Source organism: Acinonyx jubatus, chromosome D1, assembly GCF_027475565.1.
Source record: "Acinonyx jubatus isolate Ajub_Pintada_27869175 chromosome D1, VMU_Ajub_asm_v1.0, whole genome shotgun sequence".
In the NCBI taxonomy this organism is placed as follows: Eukaryota; Metazoa; Chordata; class Mammalia; order Carnivora; family Felidae; genus Acinonyx; species Acinonyx jubatus.
The window spans coordinates 43,761,290-43,787,418 of NC_069390.1; the positions used below are offsets into that span (position 1 = coordinate 43,761,290).

At 37.5% G+C, this 26,129-nt stretch overlaps 1 protein-coding gene across 1 annotated transcript in view; it reads right to left on the minus strand.

Moving 5' to 3' along the window:
- Window positions 1-26,129, minus strand: part of PDE3B (phosphodiesterase 3B) — a 172,137-nt gene that overhangs the window by 60,238 nt on the left and 85,770 nt on the right. Inside the window, exon 2 of the mRNA XM_027073073.2 lies at window positions 12,051-12,101. Coding sequence (XP_026928874.2) covers window positions 12,051-12,101 — 51 coding nt within the window. The remainder of the gene's footprint in view (window positions 1-12,050; window positions 12,102-26,129) is intronic.

Here is a 26,129-nt window from a genome sequence, read left to right on the forward strand (position 1 = left end):
CAAAATTTGGGGAAGTTTTCAGCCATTATTTTTTTCAAATTTAAATTCCCTCTCTCCCTCCCTCCCTTCTCTTTCTCTCTCCCTCTCTCCCCTTCTTCCTCCCTCCCTCCTCACACTCAGACATGAATTTCGGATCTTTTATTATCCCTTAGGTCACGAAGGCTCTATTCATTTTGTTTGCATCTATTTTCTCTATGTTGTTCAAACTGGATAAATTCTATTGTTCTATCCTCCAGTTCACAGATTCTCTCCTCCGCCATCTCCACTCTGTTACTGAGCCCATTCAGCAAGTTTTGAATTTCCATTAACAGTTTTTTCAGTTCCATAATTTCCATTTCTTTCTTTTTTATAACTTCTACAGGCCTACCTTGGAGATGCTGCAGCAGGTTTGGCTCCAGACTGCAACAGAGCTAATATCACAATAAAGTGAGTCAAATGAATTTTCCAGTTTCCTAGTGCATATAAATGTTTACAATGTACTGTAGTCTATTGTGTGTGCAAAGGTATTATGTCTAAGAAAATGTACATACCTTAAAAAACTTTATTGCTAGAAGCACTTGGGTGGCCCAGCTGGTTAAGCGTCTGACTCTTGATTTCAGCTCAGGTCATGATTTCACAAGTCATGAGTTCGAGCCCCACACTGGGCTCTGTGATGACAGGACGGAGCCTGCTTGAGATTGTCTCTCTCCCTCTCTCTCTGTCCATTCCCCACTCGTGCTCTTTCTCTAAATAAATAAACTTTAAAAATACTTAAAAATACTTCATTGCTAAAAAATCCTAACCATTATCTGAGTTTTCATCAAGTCACAATCTTTTGGCTGGTGGGGGGGTCTTGGCTTTGATATTGATGGCTGCGGATTGATCAGGGTGGTAGCTGCTAAAGGTTGGGGTGGTTGTGGCAATTTCTTAAAATAAATGAAGTCTGCTGCATTCAACTGACTCTTCTTTTCACAAATGATTTCTCTGTAGCATGTGATGCTGTGTGACAGCATTTTTAAAAATGTTTAATGTTTATTTATTTGGGGGGGGGGAGAGAGAGAGAGAGAGAGAGAGGGAGAAATAAGCAGGCTCCATGCTTTCAGCACAGAGCCTGATGTGGGGGCTCAGACTCACAAACCGTGAAATCATGACCTGAGCAGAAATCAAGAATTGGACACTTAACCAATTGAGCCACCCAGGCACCCCTGTATGATAGCATTTTACCCACAGAACTCCTTTCAAATTTGGAGTCAACCCTCTCAAAACCTACTGTTGCTTTATTAAGTTTATGTAATGTTCTAAATCCTTTATTGTCATTTCAACAGTCTTCACAATATCCTCACCAGGAGTAGATTCCACCTCAAGGAACCACTTTCTTTGCTCAGTCCTAGGAAGCAACTCCTCATCTGTTGAAGTTTTATCATGAGATCACAGCAATTGAGTCACATCTTCAGGCTCCACTTCTAATTTTATTTCTCTTGCTATTTCTACCACGTGTAGTTACTTTCTCCACTGAAGTCTTTTTTTAATTTTTAAAAAATATTTATTTTTGAGAGAGAGACAGAGCACAAGCAGGGTAGGGGCAGAGAGAGAGGGAGACGCAGAATCTGAAGCAGGCCCCAGGCTTTGAGCCATCAGCAGACAGCCTGATGCAGAACTCAAATTCATGAACCAGGAGATCATGACCTGAGCCGAAGTTGGACGCTTAACAGACTGAGCCACCCAGGCTCCCTCCACTGAAATCTTGAATCCCTCAGAGTCATCTATGTGGGTTCGAATCAACTTCTTCCAAATTCTGGTTAATGTTGGTATTTTCACCTCTTCCTATGAGTCATAAATGCTCTTAAGGGCATCGAGAATGGTGAATCCTTTCCAGAAGGTTTTCAATTTTCTTTGCCCAAATCCAACAGAAAAATCACTATCTATGGCAGCTGTAGCCTTACAAAATGTAGTTCTTAAATAATGAGACTTGAAAAGTCAAAAGTACTCCTTGCTCCATGGGCTACAGAATGGATGTTGTGTTAGCAGACAAGAAAACATCAATCTTGTCGCACATCTCCATCAGAGCTCTTGGGTGATCAGGTGCATTGTCAATGAGCAGTAATCTCTGAATCTTTTTTTTTTTTTTTTCCTGAGCAATCTGTCTCAAAACTGGGCTTACGATGTTCGATAAACCATGCTGTACATATATATGCTTTGCTGTTCCATTTACACAGCAGTGTCGGTTTAACATAATTTCTAAGGACCCTAAGATTTTCAGAATAGTAAATGACCACTGGCTTCAACATCAAGTCACCATCTGCATTAGTCCCAATGAAAGAGTCCTTCAAACGACTTGTCCTTTGAAGCTTTGAAGCTAGGCACTGACTTCTCCTCTCTGGCTGTGGAAATCCTAGGTGTCCTCTTCTTCCAAAAGAAGACTGTTTCACCTACATTGAAAATCTGTTGTTTACTGTAAGCACCTACAATAATTATCTTAGCTAGATCTTCTGGAAAACCAGCTGAAGCTTCTACATCAGCACTCCCTTGAACTTTTATGTTATAGAGATGGCTTCCTTCCTTAAACCTCAGGAACCAACCTCTACTACTTTCAGACTTTTCTTCCACAGCTTCCACACCTCTCTCAGCCTTCACAGAATTAAGGAGAGTTAGGGCCCTGCTCTGGATTAGGCTTTGGCTGACAGGACTATTGCAGCTGGTTTGATCTTCTATCCATACCACGAAAACTTCCTCCGTATCACAGCAGTAAGGCTGTTTCACTTTCTTATCATTCACGTATTCACTGAAGTAGCACTTTGAATTTCCTTCAAGAACTTTTCCTTTGCATTCACAGCTTGAATGGATGATGCAAGAGGCCTAGTTTTTGGCCCATCTCAGCTTTCGATATGCTTTCCTCGCTAAGCTTAATCACTTCTAGCTTTTGACTTTAAGTGAGAGATGTGTGGCATTTTCACTTGAACGCTTAGAGGGCACTGCACAGTTATTAACTGACCTAATTTCAGTACTGTTGCATCTCAGGGAATAAGGAGGCCCAGGGGGAGAGATGGGGGAATGGACAGTCGGTGGAGCAGTCATGACACACACATTTGTCAATTAAGCTCACCACCTTGCATGAGCAGGATTCATGGCACCCCAGAACAATTACAATAGTAACACCAAAGATCACTGATCACAGATTACCATAAAAAGTATAATAATGAAAAAGTTTGAAATATTTTCACAATTACCAAAATGTGTTCGAAAAACATGAAATGAACAAATGCTGTTGTTAAAATGGCAAAAATAAACTTGCCAATGCAGCGTTGCTACAAACCTTCAGTTTGTAAAAAACACAGTATCTGCGAGGTGCAATAAAGTAAAACACAATAAAAAGAGATGTGTCTGTACTTTTGTTGTTGTTGTTGAGATTTTCTATTTTGTATTTGTAACTGCTTGTTAGAACATCTGTATGATGGCTGCTTTAAAATTTCTTGTCAGATAATTCCAAATCTGATTCAATTTGGTGTGAAGGATTGATTGTCTTTTCTCACTCAAGTTGTGATTTTCCTGGTTCTTGGTGTAACAAGTGATTTTTTTATTTTATCATCAACATTTTGGCTATTATCCTAGAAGACTGAGTCCTATTTAAATCTTTTGTATTAGGAGGCAGGCTCTTTGCTTCAATAAAGCACACAGGTTCTGGTCTACTTCTTCAGGCTGTGGTTCTAATGACAATTAGTTTTCAGGGCACTCATAGTACTATTTCACACTGCATGACTTTTTTTCCGGTGCCACAAGGGTTTCCACGGGACCCTGCTGGTACCTCTGTTGGTGAGGATATGGGAGGAGGGAAGGAGGAATTTCCTCAGATTGAGCCACCTGGTACTTCCAGGTGGGGGAGGAGAGTCTCTAGGCCACAGAAACAAAGAGCACTTTCCAGACTAGGCACACGCTGTGACAGTACCCCCCCCCCCCCCCGCCCCCCGCTTTTGCCAGACCTCCTGGCCACTCAGTCTCTCACTGGGTAAGGAGAATCTCATGCCCAGTAGGGAATGAGAGTACTTCCCTGGACCTCTTACTGTCAGTGGAGTTCTTGGTCACTTTTCCCTTGCTAGAGCAACCAGACTCACTTGGTATAGTTCGAGGGCTCTCATTTAATCTTAGGGAAGGAACGAGCCTACCTGCATCACATTCTGTTGCTGGGCTGGGGAGTCAGGACCTGCGTCACCTTTTGCTGTTAGGCAGGGGTTTTAGGAAACTCGATCACTATTGTTTTCCTCCATTAGTAGGGTCCCTAACTAGTCTACCCTCCTCTTTCCACTTTTCAGAGTTCTCCTTTGGTTGCCCCTTGTTATTTCTGGATTTTATAGGGGCGCCTGGGTGGCTCAGTCGGTTGAGCAGCCGACTTCGGCTCAGGTCATGATCTCGCGGTCCGTGAGTTCGAGCCCCGCGTCGGGCTCTGTGCTGACAGCTCAGAGCCTGGAGCCTGCTTCGGATTGTGTCTCCCTCTCTCTCTGCTCCTCCCCTGTTCATGCTCTGTCTCAAAAAATAAATAAACGTTAAAAAAAATATATTTCTGGAGTTTATAGTTATACTTAGTGGAGAGGAGAGGGGAGAATTAACCCTGAAGATACACACAGAGCACATAGAGTGATGTGCAGTCCATACAGGTAAAGTACAATAAATATTACTATTAATATGGAAAAGCGAGGAGATAAAAATACAAATAGAGTGGCATCAGAGTTCAAAGAAGATACATAAAATTTTAATCTGAATGGTTAACAGTAACTTTATGGAAGGGGTAGCATTTGAGCTGAGATGTTAATTTGGTAGGATTTTATTTATAAAGATTAGGGGAAAATATTTTACGACAAAACTAAAAATGTATTTGGGGGAGTTCATTCTTCAAGAAAGAGCACAAATAAAGATACAAAAGTGGTAAAATGGCAAAGTACAAGGAACATGAAATTTAAGTACAGGCTTCATTTTTTTTTTTTTTTTTTTTAAGAGCACTAGAACATAAGCTTGGAGGCATGTGGGGACCAAATTTTTGAGAACACCAGATTCCAGGCTCACAGATCTGAGCAGCAGAGAATCATGGATTTTTGAGCAGGTTAAAGAGGAAGAACAAAGTGGGGAAAGAGAAAAGGAAGTAACAGAGGGCCCTGGAATATTAGAGAGGATGAAAAGACAGTTAACAACTGACAGAAATATGGGAAAACAGCATCCCAGGCCAGGAGACCAGCAAGTGTGAAGACCCGAAAGCACAGGCTGCCTAGCTTCTTTGAAGAATAACAAGAAGGCCAGAGTAACTGGTGCAGAGTGAATAAGGAGAAATTAGTACAACATGAGGGCAGAGAAGTAAAAGGGAGTAAAATAAGGGATCATGTTGTGCAAGGACATTTAAGTCCATGACAAGGACTTGAACTTTTCTCTGGGTAAGAAGAATATAGTAAGCAAGAGTGACAATTTTTTTTTTTTTAACATTTATTATTGAGAGAGACAGACAGACAGACAGAGCATGAGCAGGGGCGGGGCAGAGAGAGAGGGAGACACAGAATCCGAAGCAGGCTCCAGGCTCCCAGCTGTCAGCACAGAGCCCAACGCGGGTCTCGGAACTCACAAACTGTGAGATCATGACCTGAGCTGAAGTCGGTCGTTCAACCAACTGAGCCACCCAGGCACCCCAAGAGTGACAAATTTTTAAAGCTGAACTTAAATTCCTATTTCCCATTGGCTTATATGTGGCAAACTCTTGTTTTTGTCCAGAGAGCTAAGAATAGATTATGCATTCTAAAGGGTTATTGAAGAGGAGGTAGGCAGACTTGGTGGCTTTGTTTCACCTGCAAATGCTAAAATATTTACTCCCTGGTCCTTTATAGAAAACATTTTGCTAAGTCCTGTCTTATAATTTCAGAGATACTTAGTATTCATTATTACTGAAATTAATATAACATTAGCTCACATTTTTATTCAATGCTACTATCTCCCAGGCACTTTATTATTATTATTATCATCATCATCATCATCAGCCCTCTGAAAGAAGTGGTATTATTCCCAATTTATAGATGAGAAAATAGATTCAGAGCGACTTAAGAGGCTTGCCTTATTTTTCAAAAGAAGGCTGTATCAACCCAACTCTTCTGCCTAGAATAACTAGTCTAGAAAAGAAAATGGACTAAACTAGTCCATTTCAAAGCCTCAGAGCACAGCCAAGCAGCCAGGGCTTGAAAGAATAAGACCTCAGAGTTAAAAAATTAAAATGAACCCCACTATTCTGTGCTACTTTTTCCCCTCAAGGAAACTGCTGCAGATTCATAACTGGCCAGGGCAGAGGAGAAGCAGCAGAGCAGTTAAGAGGCTAGGAAATAAAGTAGAGCTTTCTGTCACCTCAGGAGGCTAGCAGACCAAAACTGGAGTTCAGGGTTATCAAGACAGGCAGAGCTTTAAAGACTAAGCAAGCACTCTGAGAGAAGAAACAAAACCAAGCTTGAATTCAGAGCAGCTTTGCCCCTAAAGGCATTTGCCAATTTGCAAACAGTGGCCAAGAGATGGAGAAACCAAGCAAAATTTCTCAAAAAGATTTCTATTTTGAAAGTAAAACAGAGGGGCACCTGGGTGGCTCAGTCAGTTGAGCGTCTGACTTCAGCTCAGGTCATGATCTCACAGTCCCCGAGTTCAAGCCTCACATTGGGCACTGTGCTGACAGCTCAGAGCCTGGAGCCTGCTTCGGATTCTGTGTCTCTTTCTCTCCCTCTCCCTCTCTCTCTTTGCCCTCTCCCACTCACATTTGCTTTCCCCTCCTCAAAAATAAATAAACATTAAAAAAATTTTAATTAAAAAAAAAGTAAAATAGAGCTTTCAGCAGTCTCAATGCTGGAGGGAACAACAGAAAGAGTTACTAGAAAACACATCAGTAACTAAGCTGTTATAAGAAAAGATAGGGGCACCTGGGTGGCTCAGCCGGTTGAGCGTCCGACTTCAGCTCAGGTCATGATCTCACAGTTTGTGGGTTCGAGCCCCACATCAGGCTCTGTGCTGACCGCTTGCTCAGAGCCTGGAGGCTGCTTCAGATTCTGTGTCTCCTTCTCTCTCTGCCCCTCCCCCACTCACACTTTGTCTCACTCTGTTTCTCAAAAATAAATAAATGTAAAGAAAATTAAAAAAAAAAAGATAGAAAACCTGAATAGACCTAAAACTATTAAAGAAACTGAATCCATAGTTTAAAATTTGCTCATTAAAAAAAACTCCAAACTGAGATGGCTTCACCAGAACATTCTTTTAAACATTAAAGGAAGAAAGAATACCAATCTTACCAAACTTTTCTAGATAACAGAGACTGAATATACCACTTTATAAGGCTACTGTAACCTTTATACCAAAAACATGACAAGAACATTATGGAAAACAAGAATTGTGGGGCTAATTCTCTCTCATAAACGTGGATACAAAATTCTAAAACAAAATATTAATAGTATCCAGTGATACATATATACATTTTATATACATTTATACATTTTTTAAATATCTTTATCAAATTTGCTTTATTCTGGGAATATGGAGATGGTTCAACACAGACATAGAATTAAACAATATGATTCACCACATTAAAAGAGTAAATGGAAAAAAATCCAGGAATCATCTCAATAGATGCAGAAAAACCATCTGATAAAAATTCTACACCCATTCATGACTAAAAAGAGAAAAAATGTCCTTAGTAAATTAGGATTAGAATGGAACTTCCTTAATCTGATAAAGGGCATCTACAGAAAACATTAGTGATATTTTCATCAAAAGACATCATGATAAACCAGACTGGGAGAAGACATTTTTAAATACATACACTTTAACATACATACTATACATACCTATACATATATGTATGTGTATATACACATATATACATATATACACACATATATACGTGTGTGTGTGTGTGTGTGTGTGTGTATTCATGTCTGAAATACACAAAAAATCCTACTGGTCACCAAGTAAAAGGTAAATAATCAGTATTAAAATAGGAAAAAGCCTGACCAGAGAATATCTGGGTAGCCAATTAACATAAGATCCTCAACCTGATGAGTCATCAGTGAAATGCAATTATTAAAAGCACAATGATAATACTGCTTCACAGCTACCATAATGATTTAAAACAGACACTACCAAGTGTTGACAACGATGTGGAATAACTGGAACTATCAGAGGCTGATGGCTGGGTAAAATCTGATACAATCTCTTTGGAAAATTACTGAGTACTATCTACTGAAACTCAGCATATGCATGCATACTCGATGAGCTAGCAACCTACTCTAAGATATATACCCAACAAAAGACATCAAGAGTGTTCCAGCAGCATTACTTGCAATAGCCACGAAGGGGTTCAGGACAGGCCCTCCCAGAATGTGCCACTTTGGCATGTGGATTATTTTTTAAGCTGAAGGCCCTTGAGATCCTGTGGCCCCATGAGAAACTTTTGCGCCTCCCTTAACTAATAGAAGAATCTATATTGGCGGGGGGGGGGGGGGGGGTTCTTTCCCAGAATAAGGGTTATTAGCAGAGATCATCTTTTTTAAGATTTTATTTTTAGGTAATCTTTACACCCAATGTGGGCTCAAACCTATACCCCAAGATCAAGAGTTACATGCTCTACCTGACTAAGCCAGCCAGAAGCCCCCAGCAGAGATCAATTTTATCTAGGTGAACCATCTGTACAGCAGGGCAAACATCTAATTACCAAACATATGCTCTACTTACCGCCCTGTGAATTATATTCCTTTCCTCTGAAGTTCCAGACCCATGCCCCCTTTCTCCTTAGTTGAGAATGACATATATACCTTATTTTGCCTGATTATTTTTGGAATTTCCATGTCTATGTGGACTCCCTATACAGATGCCTATTAAATTTGATTTTCTCCTGTTCATCTGTCTTATGCCAATTTGATTCTTAGCCCAGCTAGAAGGACCTTTGAGGAGGAATTCTTGCTTCCTGACAGCCAAAAATGAAAATTAAAAAGAAAAAGTCCATCTACTATAGGATGAAAAAATTGGAGTATATTCATTCAATGAACTACTAAATAGAATGAAAATGATGGGGCGCCTGGGTGGCTCAGTCGGTTGAGCGTCCGACTTCGCTCAGGTCACGATCTCACGGTCCGTGAGTTCGAGCCCCGCGTCGGGCTCTGTGCTGACAGCTCAGAGCCTGGAGCCTGCTTCAGATTCTGTGTCTCCCTCTCTCTGGCCCTCCCCCCGTTCATGATCTGTCTCTCTCTGTCTCAAAAATAAATAAATGTTAAAAAAAATTTTTTTTTTAAAAGAATGAAAATGAATGAATTACTGCTATGTGCAATAATATTAATCTCCTAAATATAATTTTGAAAGAAAGAAGCAAAAAATACATATCATTAATTCCACTCATATAAAATTCAAAGACAGAAAAACTAAGTTGTGATGACAAAAATCAACATTGATATAATGCTTGGGAGAAGTTGATGACCAGGAGGGGAACCTAAGGGGGACTTTGGGGGAGCTGAATTCTTCATCTGAAAGACAATCACATGTATATAATCACTTTGAGAGAATTCATCAAGTTGTACACTTATGACTTACACATTTTTATATATGAATGTTACAGTAAAAATTTTTTTAGAGGATGAGAAAGAGGAAGAGGAAGAGAGGGAGGAAAGAGGGAGACAGGTATCTGATATCACATACCAGTCTGTATGACTACAAGCCCATGCTTTTAACCAGGACTGCTTATTTATCTTTAGATTTTACTAATAACTTAAATACTCTATTAATTGAAAACTGAGGATCTTGGTGGATATGACTGATGAGAAAGCCCTTGTGTAGGTCAAAGAACCAGCCCTTTTTAGGTCATAAGTGGCCTTCGTGATTTCATTTGACTGCAATAATTACATTTTTATTCACCAAAATTCAGAAAATATTTCATTCTTATGGGCTGTTGTGGATATTCCATTCACATTTTAAAAATAGAACACATTCAAAGGAATATTCATTTTTTAAAAAATTGGTATAGAGACAACTAACTAAATAAATCTAATTAATGGATAATGTACAAATAACAGAGATTTGATATTTACTGATATTTATCCATTAGCATGAAAACCATCAGGTTTCAAAACAGTACATTAACCATAATAATTTTTGTAGAACAGAATACATAGATTTTAATACAATGGAAAAATGGGAAAAGATCTGTAAAGATATACATCAAAAGTTAACATAATTAACATAGTTATTGTGTGATGTTTAGAAATGGCTTTTCTTCTTTCTCTTATATATGTATTTTCAATTCTGTTATGAATAGATATTACTTAAGTGACCAAAAAAGTTTAAAAGTACATATTGGGGCACCTGGGTGGCTCAGTCAGTTGTGTCTGACTTCAGCTCAAGTCACAATCTCACAGTTTGTGAATTCGAGCCCCACATCAGGCTCTCTGTCAGCATGGAGTCTACTTAAGATCCTCTACCCCCCTCCCTCGCTCTCACATTCTCTCTCAAAAATAAATAAACATTAACAAAATTTTTTTAAAGAAAAAGTATGTATTATAGGATTTTATTTGTATATATGAAGTTCATCAATAAGCAAAACTAACTACACAAAGTCAAGATAGACATTATCTTTGGGGATATAGGAAATAACCCCTAATGGTTTATAAGTAAGGCTTCTGGAATGCTGGTAAAGTTCTACTTCTGGATGTTTGTCCTAGTCACATGGGATGTTTAGTTTGTGAAACTTTATCAAGCTATGCACTTTTCTTTTACATATACATATATGTTTTTTAAGTACACTTCATGCCCAGCACAGAGTCCAGCTCGGGGCTTGAACTCACGACACAACCCTAGATCAACACCTGAGCTAAGATGAAGAGTAGGATGCTTGACTGACCAGGACACCTAGGTACCCCAGGCTGTGTACTTTTCTGTATGTATAATTCAATTAGAAGTTTATCAAAAACTCTAAGTAGAGTGTTTTCATTTCCCTAACATGTGCCACTTGTTTTTGCTTTTTCTCATATATGGCCTTAAATCTTTTTTTTTTCCCTGCTGTCAATCAGTTGCCCACAATAGGAAAATCTCATCCTTAATATGGAATTAGTAGTTTATTCTGTAATTATTCTAATTATTCAGATTATATGAGTAACATTTAAAAAATAACTCTTGGGGCGCCTGGGTGGCTCAGTCAGTTGAGTGTCTGACTTTGGCTCAGGTCATGATCTCACGGTTCACAAGTTTGAGTCCCACGTCAGGCTCTGTGCTGACAGCTCAGAGCCTGGAGTCTGCTTCGAATTCTGTGTCTCCTTTTCTCTCTGCCCTCTCCTGCTCATGCTCTCTCTCTCAAAAATAAACAAACATTAAAAAAATTTTAAAAACTTATATAAGTATGGTTTCTTCTTCTTCCTTACAACCAAAATGTATTAAAAAAACAAACAACTAATACCTAAATGAAAGTTCCGTTCATTTTAGTTCAGTTAAAGAAAATCTTACGAAAAAAATTTTTTAAATGTCAAAAGTTCCATTAGAGGGGTGCCTGGGTGACTCAGTCAGTTAAGCATCCCACTTCGGTTCCAGTCATGATTTCACAGTTCATGAGTTCAAGCCCCACGTCATGCTCTATGCTGACAGCTCAGAGCCCAGAGCCTGCTTCAGATTCTGTGTCTCCCTCTCTCTCTGCCCCTGCCCTGCTCACGCTCTGTCTCTCTCTCCTTCAAAAATAAAAAAAATAAAAATAAATAAAAATAAAAAGTTTCATTAAAGTAACCTAAAACTTTAACATTATGTGTCAACTATACTTCCAACTAAAAAAAGTTTCCGGGGCACCTGGGTGGCTCAGTTCGTTGAGAGTCCGACTTTGGCTTAGGTCATGATCGTGCTGTTCCTGAGTTTGAGCCCCGCATCGGGCTCTGTGCTGGCAGCTTAGAGTCTGGAGCCTGCTTCAGATTCTGTGTCTCCCTCTCTCTCTCTGTCCCTCCCCTGCTCATGCTCTGTATCTCTCTCTTCTCAAAAATAAATAAACATTATTAAGAGTTTCATTACAGATATTACTTATTAGTGATATTATTTAAATTTACCTGATAATGAGGTTTATACCATTGCTTTAAGTCCCAGTCCCAAAGAATCATCTGGAAAAAAAAAAAATTTAGTTACAAACCAGAATCTAACAAACAAACATATGTAAAGACAAAATGGAACATCTTTAATTACAGATACCTAAAATAGCTTACAGCTTAGGAGGGGAATTGGGAAGGTAATAGTAAAAATGATCTCTAGACAGAATATTCCATAAATTATGTACTCTGTGATTTAGAAATCAAAAGAATAGTCAGAATAAAGTCACTATAATAAGCCATATTTAATAGCAAAATATCTATTACCACAAAAAGGAAAATACAAATCAAAATAACACCTATTTACTAAAAAATACAAGAAAAATGAGAAATCCTCAGAAACTCTCCCTGTCCCCACTGTCTTCAAAGGATCATCACTCACCATCCTAAACCAGTGTCAATGGGTGGTGCTATTTCCTTACTAATAAGGCACCTGTCAAAATCCATTTTAAAAGCTTATCCTTGGTGTTAGATTAAGTACCAATCATACTTGATTATAAAAAGCAACACTCAACCCTTTTGATATGCAGATAATTATGATGGTTTTCCTGTCTCTTTAAAGGCTGTCAATGATAACTTCTTAGTCCCAGACTAATCTTTTCCTGTCCTTTTAATTCCCAGCAGACTTTTCTGGCTGCTTCCCCTTCCAATAGTCCCTATGCTCCAGGAGAAAAAAAATTAGCTTTCATTTAGCAAGCTATAACTGCTACCTATAGTTAATCCTAAATTTCTTTTAAGATTATTTAGTTGACAAATAGGTCTCCTCCTTTTGCCTAAATAGATTATAATTGCAATTTTCTACACAGTTTTGAACCCTAGTCTTGAATTTAAACCTAACTTGTAATACAATCACCTGATTTCCGTATACTGAACTATTGTTTTTTTCAAGCCCCCAGTAGGGGGGCTCCAACTCACAACCCAGAGATCAAGAGTTACACACTCTACCAACTGAGCCTGCCAGATGCCCCTATACTGAACTATTTGTATTGTTTTTTGTCATTAGGTCTTCTGTCTCCAGGTTGCAAAAGATCTTAAAAGTATTATCCACTCTATCATTGGTCCAATATTTTATCAGGAGTTGGCAGATTTTCTTCTGTAAAGGGATAGATAGTAAATATTTTAGGCTTTGCAAGCCACCTAAGGTCACTATGACATAATCTTTTTTTGTTTTACAACCCTTTAAAAATGCAAAAACATTCTTAGCTCAAGAGCCACAAAAAAACAGGCTCCCTGGCTGTCCGATTTCATACATGGGCTATAGCTTGCTGAACCTTATTGTATATAATATTCTCCCCTCCTTAATCACTCAAAACATTGTCAGCTGTCATTATCTCCATGTCCTCGTCAACATCCTTGCAGAAGGTCATCTCTTTGCCAGTGAAAAGAAACCTGTTCCTTCCCAAAGAAAATGCAGACATACTATGACCACTTATAAAATTCATGGGCCAGTACCACAAAATGGCTATAGTAGAACTATATGCAAAACATCATGAATATTAGTAGGTTCACTAAATTTATGCAGTACTTTATACGGCTCTAAGTGTAATCCTGATATAATTATTTCAGGTTGTGATTTGACCAGGATACATTCCAGGTTCTACAGACATTTAATTAATGCAGTTTAAGATGTTAATAACTTTCTAAAACACTCACATTAAGAATAGCATAACTTAAATCCCCGAGTTTCTTTTATACTTGGTACTGCTAGGCTCCATTTTGTCCATGCTATTCTTATACAATAAAAACCTGCAATACTTTACTTCCGTCCTTAATTTAGCCTGTCAACGTTTTCTTTTGAGATTGAGGATGTCAACTAGACTATTCACCATTCGGCTCATTGTTTGTAAATCTGATGTTTTCTTAAGTACACCAATAAAAGTACAGAATAGATAGGTGTGAGGCCAGAGCCACAGGATGGGTCATCCAAAATAACCCAGGAGATACGCATCAATTCACTAATTTGCATTCTAAATCTACAAACTTGCCCAAGTGTACTGTCATCCAATCCATACTTATACATTTCTTCTACAAGCATGCCATCCAACAGTGCCTATTCCACATGCCAATTCCTCATATTCCCAATTCATCAGTCTAGGTAGAAGCTGATCTCTTGCTAAATCAAGCACATTTGCAGGAGGACAGCTTCTTAAGTGAGTCTTCCTTGCGCCTCACTTCATTCACCTGTATAATTAAATAAATACTATCTTTTTCAATGTTTGTACTCTAATGCCAGGACCGTATTTGTATTCGTGTCATGCATTCTTACTGGTTGTCCTGTCCCTCCCAAGCTGGTGAAAATTTGTTCCCGGGAAACAAAAAAACATCTTAAAACTAATAAAATGGGCGTATAGCCCTCCAAACGCCACAGTATATAAACAGGCCGTCAATCTACTGTACTGAAATTTCAAAGAGGGGAAGGGATGACTGGAGGAAAAACAGTGTTTAAAACAGCTCCTTAGGGGAGTGATAATGAAAATAAGGTTGCGAAATACTGAAATAAAGTAGTCTAGCTTCTTGCTTACAATCTGAGAGACCGTTCCAGGCTGCCTACTCAGAAGCCGGTGCTAACATGAGAGGTGATGTATACTCTATTCTAACGGCTCTTGTAGGTTTTTGTCTGAAAACCTGCATGTTAAGAACTGAAAACAGATACCATGAAAGTCACAAACTTCTGGTCAACAGTCTTCTATTTAATTTGAACTAGCATATTAGTGATTTTGAAAAAAAAAAAAAAATTTTGCATGAGTAGTAGATGTGTGATCCAGAAGTTCCTTAGGTATATATTAGAGCAGTCTTATTCCAAGTGTGGTCCACAGTAAAATAAAGAAATTAGGATACATGTTTAACAATTTTTATAGCAATTAAACATTGCCAAAACATTTTTAGTGAATTTTACCAAAGCATCAATCCACAACAAATTCAGAGAAAAACCTTTCCAAAGCTTGAACTTTGCTATATGGTTTAATATAAATGCACATAGCTGCACTGTTTGGAGTAGCAAAAAAACTAGATAGAACCCAAACGTCTGTCCATAACAAAAGGGAGAAAGTTGTGTATATTCATACAATGCAATACAATGGTGACAATAAATGAAGTACAGCTCCATACTATATAAATAAATCCCAGAAACATACGATTGAACGAGAAAAACAAGTCACAGAAGGATACATACAGTAGTAATTTCACACATGTAAAATATACTGAAATATACTTTTTAAGAAAATAAATACATGAGAAACTATAAGGAAATGCAGTATAGGGGAGCCTGGGTGGCTCAGTTAGTTAAATGTCTGACTTGGGCTTAGGTCATGATCTCGTGGTTCCTGAGTTCCAGCCCCGCATCAGACCCTGTGCTGTCAGTGCAGAACCCGCTTCAGATCCTCTGTCTCCCTCTCTGTCTTCTCCTTCCCCACTTGCACTCTTCTCAAAAATAGACCAACATTAAAAAAAAAAAAATCAGTATGGTGATTGTATCTAAGGGAAAAGAGAAGGAAATTAGATCTGGGAGTGGTGTACAAGGCACTTCAAACTTAATGGTAATGTTCAAAATTAATGGTAAAGGAGAATTGATGGTGTTTGTTATTCTTCATCTATACTTTATGCAAATTTTACAAGTTTTTGTTAAGCTTCAATTAAAAAATTAAGAATTTAGATAGGTAAAGAAGTGAAGACGGTGACTAGCAAAAACTCTTGAGAAATCACGCTGGAAATGGCGAGAATGAAATGGAACAACAGTTGGAGAAGAATGTGGGGATAATATTTTGTTGTTGTTAACCTGGTAGGCTCTAGAACTTGTCTATACTTGACAGGAATGATCCAGGACAGTAGGAGCACTAATAATACAGGATAAATTGAGACAGATTCAAAGTAATAATACCCTTAATGAAAACATTGCTCAATGTCTCTATAATATTAGGACTTAGATAAAATTTAGGAAATACTAGGAAATAGTAATGGAGTATTCACTATTATTTATCAGATTATGATTTGTGAATCACTAGTCATTTGTCAGTGGTCTGGAATATTTAGAGGGCAAAAGGAATCAATTTAGCTTACAAATACTTCAGAATTGTGAAATATAAGATTAATTCTGATTTCCACACAAATATCATCTTTTTTTAAGGTTATTTATTTTTGAAAGAAAGAGACAGAGACACAGCACAAGTGGGGGAGGGACAGAAAGAGAGGAAGACAGAGCATTAGAAGCAGACTCCAGGCTCTGTGCTCTCAGCACAGAGCCCAACATGAGGCTCAAACTCACGAGCCACGAGATCACGACCTGAGCCAAAGTCAGAGGCTTAACCAACTGAACCACCCAGGTGCCCCTCATCATTTTCATCTTAATAACTATTATATTCTTCAAAGCTGGGCAGGTGCCCTAGGTCTGTGTTATTCTTTACAAATCATCTTATCTAAAGTATTTTTAGGTCATTCAAATATTCTTTACATCTGTTAAATCTGCATTCTTTTCATTGTTGTTGCATTATACCTCCAATCAAAAAACTAAATGGTTCTAAGTTGGTTTCCTAAAGCTTAATTAAGGTGTTGATAAAAACAGAAACATAAATAACTCAGAATAAATGCTAAGCCTAGATCAGGAACAAGACTCCAATGCAAATGCAATACAAATCTCTGGGTGTGAGAATACCACACAAACCCATAAAAACAAAAATATTACTAGGGCATACAATAGTGAGTATCGAAAAGCTAATTTTGGGGGCTCAGTCGGTTGAGCATCTAACCCTTGATTTCGGCTCAGGTCATGATCTCACAGTTCCTGGGATCGAGCCTAGCTGACAGCATGGAGCTTGCCGGGGAATTTCTCTCTCCCCCCCCCCCCCCCCCGCCCCACCTGAGCACACATGTGCATGCACACGTGCTCTCTCTCTCTCTCTCTCTCTCTCTCAAAATAAATAACCTTTAAAAAAATAAAAGCTAATTTTTTAAAATTATTTTTTTAATGGTTATTTATTTTGAGAGGGAGGGAGGGAGAAGGAGCACATGCAAGCAAGGGAGGGGCAGAAAGAGAAGGAGAGACAGCATCTGAAGCAGGCTCTGTGCCAACAGCAGAGAGCCCGATGCAGGGCTCAAACTCACGAACCATAAGATCATGATCTGAGTCAAAGTCAGACGCTTAACCGACTGAGGATACCTAGGCACCCCAAAGCTTATATTTTTTAGACTTGTGATTCTTTCACTCTATATTCTTCTGCATGGTTTTCACTTTGAAACTTTATCAAATAATGATGATAGGAAGCCGTGGAAACTTTCATGACCTATACAAACAAAACATAAAAATGTCTTCGGTAGACCAACAGAATTTTTCTAGAACAAGCACGTAATGCTTTCTTACATGAAACTGAAGATTTTTGTTCCTAAAACAGAAGACACAAAAACTACAGAGGCACCATTCAGATTCTGGGCTCCTCATTGCAAAAGCATATAAAAAAAAGATAAACTATTGCCAAGAGATTTGTAAAGCCAGCCACACAGATGATAAACATTATGCTGGAAGAGTGAACAGATTAATTAATTTCCAACATATACTTGCCATATGACACCTTGGGACAACACAGAATTGAAACGGCATATAATGTAAAAAAGTAACTACTGGGGCTCTGTGTGGCTCAGTCAGTTAAGTGTCCAACATCAACTCAAATCATGATCTCATGGACAGTTCGTGGGTTTGAGCCCTGCATTGGGCTCTATGATGACAGCTCAAGAGCCTGGAGCCTGCTTTGGATTCTGTCTCCCTCTCCCTCTGCCCCTCCTCCACTTGCACGCTGTGTCTCTCTCTCTCAAAAAATAAACATAAAGAAAAAATTTTTTAAAAAGTAACTACTATCACATTTGCATACAGTAGATATTTTACTTTATTGCTGGATAAATGCATTCATGTGCTAAGTCTGAATCAGCTCTTGGTGTATATGCAATACACATGAGGAAGGGTCGCAGACAAATTTTTATGTGTTTATCACTGAAAATCCATGCTACAAAAGATGATATTTTCCCCTATGTAATGATTATTTTGTGAACTCTGTCAGAAACTGAAAAATGTGTGTTGGAATAAGTTCTAAAAGAGTTAGTTATCTGTACAGTAAGGAAAAGTCTTGCTAAACAATGACAATAACTCCTAACTGCAAGTTTATACGCTACTTTATTCACAGAAAACAGCTGGTGATTAAAACACATATGCTGGTCATAATTCAATGTTAAAGAAATAGCATAAATGTAAATGCACTCAATTTTTGGGCACAGAGTATATACATATATACATCTTTTCAGTGTGCTATGGAAAATGAGGCAAAGAAAAAAAAGAAAGAAAATGAGGCAAATATAAAAATATTAAAAAACAAAATATAAACACAAATAGTAAATATAACAGAAGTGTTTTTCTCGATGAGTCACATAGAACTTCTATTTCTCAAGCTTTTAAGTATGATAATGCCCATTAACTTAGCAACTGACACAACCCTGAAAATAATCTGCAGTAAGAAATCTCTTCACAATTGGCAGGGTCCATGTTGAATATTCAAAACCAACAGCCACAAACACTTGCTGTCTTCCATCACCAATTATGGGTTTGCTTGGATTTTTCTAATTTAAAAGAAATAGAGAAAAGAGAAGAATTTGGTTGGAGATAGGATGAATCTACAACACACAACCTATTTACTCATCAGTGATCTGCAACAGAGATACCCTCAATACTGTAAACAATGTTCACGGATATAAAAATACTGGAATTTTTTAGTTTTTAAAAATTATATGAATCATTTTTATACATTTATCTAAAATTAGTAGGTGCCTACCATGCACAATGAATACACAGTGGATAGTATACAGATATTAAAATTTAAGAAGAATTGGTAGAAACATTCATTCCTCCTGTGTAATAATATATAGCTCTTTTAAAATCTTACTTCCAAGTAAACAGTGTATCAGTATATGTCCTGTATATATGTTGTTCCCAAGTCAGCAAAATTTTAGGCACTAAACTTTAGTACCAATACCAAAGTAGATCATGTAAATAATTTAAATATAAAAATAAGTAATTTAAATTAGCTAAATTTTGAAGCACAGTAAAAAAAGAAGTTATAGTGGGTATGGTAGGCTTTCAAAATATGGTTCTACTATAAGACATTGTTTAATAATGAAAGCATGAAATTTTAAGTGCTGTTTTAGGAGCTTCCAATATTATATTCATCTGTTTCCTTCTAAGCTCGAATATAATATAGTATCAGAAATCGTTATATATTTTCACATACTACAGTAATCTGTTCAAAACTAATTTTAAAAACAGCATTTAAGTAACATATGAGGTGTATACAACTAAAAAATGTTTTTAGTTGATTTGATAAAAGGAACCCAAGACTATGCCTTCATATAAATTCAACTTTGTGGTTAAAAAACTGAATCCTGATAAAAGTTTCTGTTTGAATATGTTTGTAAGTCCAACATGCTTTACAGAGCTCTGCAAAACCACCAACACCACAGTGAAACATCAGCAGTACAACCAGGAGATGTTATCAGGGTCAATTACGTCAATGAGGTTTTATTTCATTGTTCCCTATGTAGCCAAAAAGAAAAACATATATGTGCCTTAAGTCAAACTTACATTACTGTTGTACTTATGTGAAATTTAAAAAGTATTATGGTACAGCTGTGAATTAACTGTTACAATACCTTTTATTCTTTTATTTCTTAGTGACATTTTACTTGAGCTTTGTGTATAAATCTATCCTAATGAAATTGGCTGAATTTCAGTATTCCCAAGTTTTTCTGTATCTATGCTTTCCAACTCAGACCCAATAAAGAACCCATTTAACTCTGTGATTGAGTTTACTGAACATAAGCCAAAAACATAAATGGATAGCCAAAGCATTAAACTAACTAAAACTGTACTAAGTCCAACGTGCAAAGACAGTATCCTTGACCCCTGTATGACAAAGAAGGGCCCCGGTCAGAAAACCTGAGAAGCAGGAAAAGGTGTGTGTGTGTGTGTGTGTGTGTGTGTGTGTGTGTGTGTGTGTGTGTGTGTGTGTAGGGCAGGTGGTGGGAGGCCTAGTATTAGAAACTAATCTCATTCACTACTCCTACTAAGCAATCAAATAATATGATTATGTTCAGGGTAACTTAGACTATATGCTATATCCCAGCACTGTGTTAGGCACTTAATACATATTGTCTCCTTTAATCTCTACTAGAATTCTCTGTGGTAAGCCTTTTTTCCCCATTTTACAGATGATACATCAGAGACTAAGAAAGGTTAAGTAACCTGCCCAAAGTCACATGACTAGTAAGTGGCAGAGACAGAAACTAGATTCAACTCTAACTCCAAAGCTTCAAGGATTTTTAACCACGATGCCACATCATCCTAGAATTATCATCATTTACTAAATGCTATTATGTCCTAACAATGTGGCAGGCACTTGGCAGCCATGTGAAATCACAACAATTTTTTGCAAGTAACCCCATTTTCTATATGGAAAAGTTGAGGCTTGGTGATCATACTAATACTTCGGCATTTGCCTCCCAGATTCCTTCTTTGCCCTTCCCTCGACCCTGGGGAGGCTGAACTCCCATGCAGCTGGTTTCTGCTTTGGCTGGGAGCCACCAGCAGGGAACTGGGGTCTTAGAGGAAAGAGAAATCAAAGTCATTTCTTTTCTGCTGCCTACACACCACTGTGTTTCCCCCCCCCCCCCCCCACCATGACTACAGCTCTTACCAGATGGTCTTCCCTTCTGAAAACCCCATTTCCACCCTGTTCCTCCGGCCCCAGGTAACAGCTTTCCATAGTTGCTAGTCTCTAGCTGATGAACCATCCCTTGTCCGTTCTTTTAACCCTGCTCATTCTCTCAAAGTAGATTCTTCATTAACATCTTTTTATTTGAACCACCCTGGCATGAATTCTATTTCCGCACCCCTGAATATACAGGGATGTTGTAACTAAGTTCACGTCGGCTAGTAAATCACAGAGCTAGAATCTGTACTCAAATTTTATCTCCCTCCAATTTCATTCCCTTTCCACTATGCTAAAAGGATAATTATTCGTGCTTTTATTAAACCTTTCCAAAAATGAAGAGTATCTACCTACACCTTGTTTTTCTTGATCAAATTACCCTAATATCTGATCCCATCTTCCCTATGCTTCATACAGTTACTACAGATGCACTCTCTTGAGCTCTACCCAATGGCCAGTTTTTCCATAAACATACTCGATCCAATACCAGGTGCCCACTTGAAGATATTTCACCAGCAACTCTTTCCCTCTCTCCTACAACATCATCTCCTCCCCCTACAAAATCATTCTGATTAGACTACAAACATGCTGCAATTTCTCACATACAAATACCTTCTCTCAGGATCACTTACAGCCAGCCAATGTCTCATTTCTCTGCTCTCCTTAATAGCAAAATCCCTCAAAAGAGTGAGGCTTTACCCGTTGTTTCCAATTCCTCTCCTATAATTCTCTCTTGAGAACACTGATCTAGCTATAGAGGTTTATTTACTGGTCCATGAACATGCCAAGTGAGTCCCAATAAAATTCATTCCCCTTTCCTTTTTCTTAATAAATTCAAAAGTAAATAAATTACATAATACTGTAGTATAAGGTGTGATTTTTCTGAAGCTGAACTGATAATTCAGATTTTATAAAGTAGCACCTAAAATACAAGTTTCTTTCTTTTTTTCCCTGTCAGGAGTATAAACTCTGAAACAAAGATATTTTAAGGGACGGGATAAACATAGGTTGAGCAAGCAAAATACAAAAGTACTGAAGTCATGCACTGTTTGAAATACATAGAGCTTTAATCGGTGAAAGTACCAATTACTTAAATCTCTATGTCCTATTGACAAACTAATAAACATTTAAAATTTTTGTCCACTAGCTTTAGGAGAGAGACCATTTTACTTTTATCATTTGATGTTCTGAAATGCACTATGACACCTTTTTGAAATTTAAGTTACATAACTTAACTTTTTTTTTTAATTTAAGTTACATAAGCGTTCCACAGACCATGGTCTAATTACTGTGGTAAAGAAATTCAAGCACAGAGTACCATTTTTAAAAAATATTTATTTATTTTTGAGAGAGAGCAATTGGGGGAGGGACAGAGAGAGAATGAGATAGAGAATCCAAAACAGGCTCCTGAGAGGTCCTGACATGGGGCTCAAACTCACAAACCATGAGATCATGACCTGAGCTGAAATCAAGAGTCAGACACTTAACTGAGCCACCTAGGCATCCCCAGAGAACCATTTTCTAAGTATAATATGTAATAGCTTCTATTCCACCAGTATTCTTAATCTCTTATTCTCGTTAGATGTTTTCAAAGTTTTACCTACCTACTCCTCTTCCAGACCTCCTATGCCTTTCTGGATACACATTTTGGTGTATGCCTCAGCTGCTTTCTCTGGCCTATGATTGAATAAAATTTTATCTCCCTCCCTGACACAGATTCTACATTCCCACCAAAGAATATATATTCTGGGGATAATATAGTAAAAATAACTGAAAAAATAGGAACTGTAAACCTTTAAAGAAAATAATTTCTATTTTCCCCCTACTGTGAATAAATAAAATGTTTTCCTTTTAAGTTACAATATAATTTTTAGTATAATTTAAGCACATAAGGGGATTAAACTAATAATAGCTAATATTTTTTAAAACCTTACTAAAACAGGGATACCTGGCTGGCTCAGTCAGTTGAGCATCCAACTCTCGATTTTGGCTCAGGTCGCGATCCCAGAGTTGTGGAATCAAGCCCTGCATTGGCTCTGCACTAACAGCACAGAGCCTGCTTGGGATTCTCTCTCCCTCTGTCTCTGTGCCCTCCCCCCCCCCCCACTTGCATGCACACTCTCTCTCTCTCTCTCTCTCTCTCTCTCTCTCAAAATAAAGAAATAAAAAACTCTTAAAAAACCTTACTAAAACACTTGAATTCAGGATTGCATAAAGGATATCCTAATAAATATTCTAGAATTATAAGCATGGCTTATGAACAAGATCAAAAGGGGAAAAACGGTTCCTCACTTCAATAACAAAAATATGCTACAAACTTGATTCTGGGTCTGGAAAGAAAATCAGGAGATCAGAAGGTCTCCGGTGATATCAACCTAAGATGGTGGTCTTACAACCAAATCTACGGACACCCTCATCTCTACATACAATAAGTATGAAGATGCCAGAGCCCAGGCTCTCAGACACTATACTATACTTCTTCCCACCTACTTATGACTCAAGCAGAAGAGTCTGGGTTGCTTTTTTTCCTCTCAATCAACTCTAGACAGCTCACACAACTAAAAGATCCACAAACTGCAGACATTCAAGTAAAAGAAAGAAACTAGCTGGTCCTAGATAGGCATACCCTCTAACAAAGAAAATACAACATATATTTCTCTTCTGATTGCCCTTTAAAGTTTACCTAGGGACAGATAAATTATAGTTTAAACTTAAGAATGATGAGCCAACCAAAGACACAAGCAGTACTGGTGAAATAGTTACATATATGTATTGAGGAAAAAATTAAAAATAACACAGCAGAGATGCAAAATCTCTGCTGGAAGACCCTTTGCTTGGGAATTCTGCTCTTTGGCCCTTTTGTATCTATGTCTCATGTATGTGTTTACAGAGACACATAACCTTCGTATTCCCAAATAATACAACGGAGAATCCTAATGGTATCTTACCATGGGCAGAGATTATATTTCATCATCAATTTGTAATCTCTGCTTCAAAAGGAGTACTTGAAGAGGACTGGAATAATCTTTTAGGAAAAAACTAGAAATTCCCCTTCAAAGGCTCAACTTTAGGCTTTGCTATCGCTCTGCAGTCTACCCACCCTACCCTGTCTTTGATCACTAAAACTATCAATGCCAGCTATGGGCCACCATTCTGGCTGAAGTTGGACAGAGGATGGGAAATTCATGTAGGTAGTATCTAAATATTGTTTGGGTCATGCATTTGAAAGAGAACAAATGATCGGTCTTTCAGTGTCTTCAGATTTGTCATTGCACTAAAATAAAACCTACTTAAGTAAAACCTACTTAAAAGACAAGAGGCACCATATGCAAACCATATGGTCTGGCAAACTGTATGCAACAAAAGAAAATGAAAACGTGTATGTTCACTATGTTAGGCACGCTGTTGGAAGCTTTATATGCATTATTACATTCAACCTTCATACTCATTCGGTGAGCAGTATTTTTTAATGTGTAATAAAACTTAGATTAAATAACTTGTTGGATGAATAAGTGACTCGTTTAAAAAATTCCTCTCTCTTCTTCCCCTTATCAATCTAATTCAATCTAGATATTTCTGACTTTCTGTCATCACTATATTTTTACATTTTTATTATATCAAACCTGGATGACTTTTAACAGCCTCCAATCAATTTTCCTCTCTTACAATTACATCCACATTATACAATAAAATCAATCTTCAAAGCCATTTGTACCATATTACTATCCTATTATAAATATTGAGAGTATATTTCAGCTAAAGGGAATTTAGAACTCAACAATTCCAATCTTTTCATTCTACAGATAAAGAAAACAAATATCAGAGTAACTACGTTATTTTCCTTATCTTTCTTACCTCTGTGCCTAACTTCATTCAACAACAAAAATCCACCTGTAGGCAGACCTTTGAGTTAAAAAAAAAAAAAAGGAACTATTTAGTTTTAAGTGAGACAAGCCATCTGCAAAGAAAATACAAACACCTCTCTCTCTCTCTGATTACCTTTTATAACTCTACCAACTCATCTTTCCAACTATACTCACATCTGATTATCTCCCCAAACCAATGTGGAGGACAGTAGATCTAGAAACAAAAATCTGCTTACCACTTTCTACATCTGACTTAAACCTTATTTTTCTTGGTTTTATTTTCTACTTCCTATTTCTTAATCTCAGTCAATGTATCTGACCTCTGAAACAGAAGAAACACTTAAAGGCCACGGTAAAAGTATTCTTTAAACAATAAAGCTTCTTGGAAGCAACAATTGCAAGCTAATTTAAAAAATTAATAATCCAATATGAACAAGCACATTGCCAGTATGGTAAAGATTCAAGATCAGAAACAGAGAACTCTGATTCTGCCAATGGCTACATCTCCAAAGTATAAAGACATTTCATACAAAAATGACTATATTGGAAAGTAGCACAGATATATTTAAGAATATTTCTTTCAGGGCACCTTGGTGGCTCAGTTGGTTAAGCATCCGACTTCAATTCAGGTCATGATCTCACAGTTCATGAGTTCGAGCCCTGCATCAGGCTCTCTTCTGCCAGCACTGAGCCAGCTTTGGATCCTCTGTCCTCCTCTCTCTCTCTACCCCTTCCCTGCTCATGCATGTGTGCGCTCTCTCTCTCTCAAAAATAAATGAACATTTAAAAAAAATTTTTAGAAAGAATATTTTCTTGTTACTTGGGTGAAATCAAACAACTTTACAGGCATAAAATTTTAAATAGTAATTGTTATTATTAATAATTTTTAGCAGAGATAATATTTACTAGGCCCTATCTGCCTTTATTTTATAACTGAATGTTAAATGTAGGAGATAAAGATATTAAAGAAAATTGTAATTAACCAAAACAGAAATTTGAAAATCAATGTACAGTAACAAAATTATTCTTTTTGCATTTAAAAAGAAAATTTACTATTTTTATTTGGGATTTTTATTGGTCAGATAGAAACTATTCAAGTTGCCAGCAATATCTGTCTGACACTACTGGACATTAGTTGAGTAAATAAGGTTTGTCATGGTAACCGAGCTTAAAATGAAGCAAAGATACTAGCCCCATAGCGACTTGATATGAAAATGAAAATACAATTTCTAGTCTATACATATAAAAAAAAAAAACATATCTCCAAGGATCATCATAGTAAATCCTCAATTTGCACAACAAAATGTACTTGCATAAGCAAAATGACTTTTTAAAAAAAATTTTTTTAATGTTTATTTATTTTTGAGAGCAACAGAGACAGAATGCAAGTGGGTTAGGGGCAGAGAGAGAGAGAGACACACACACAGAATCTGAAG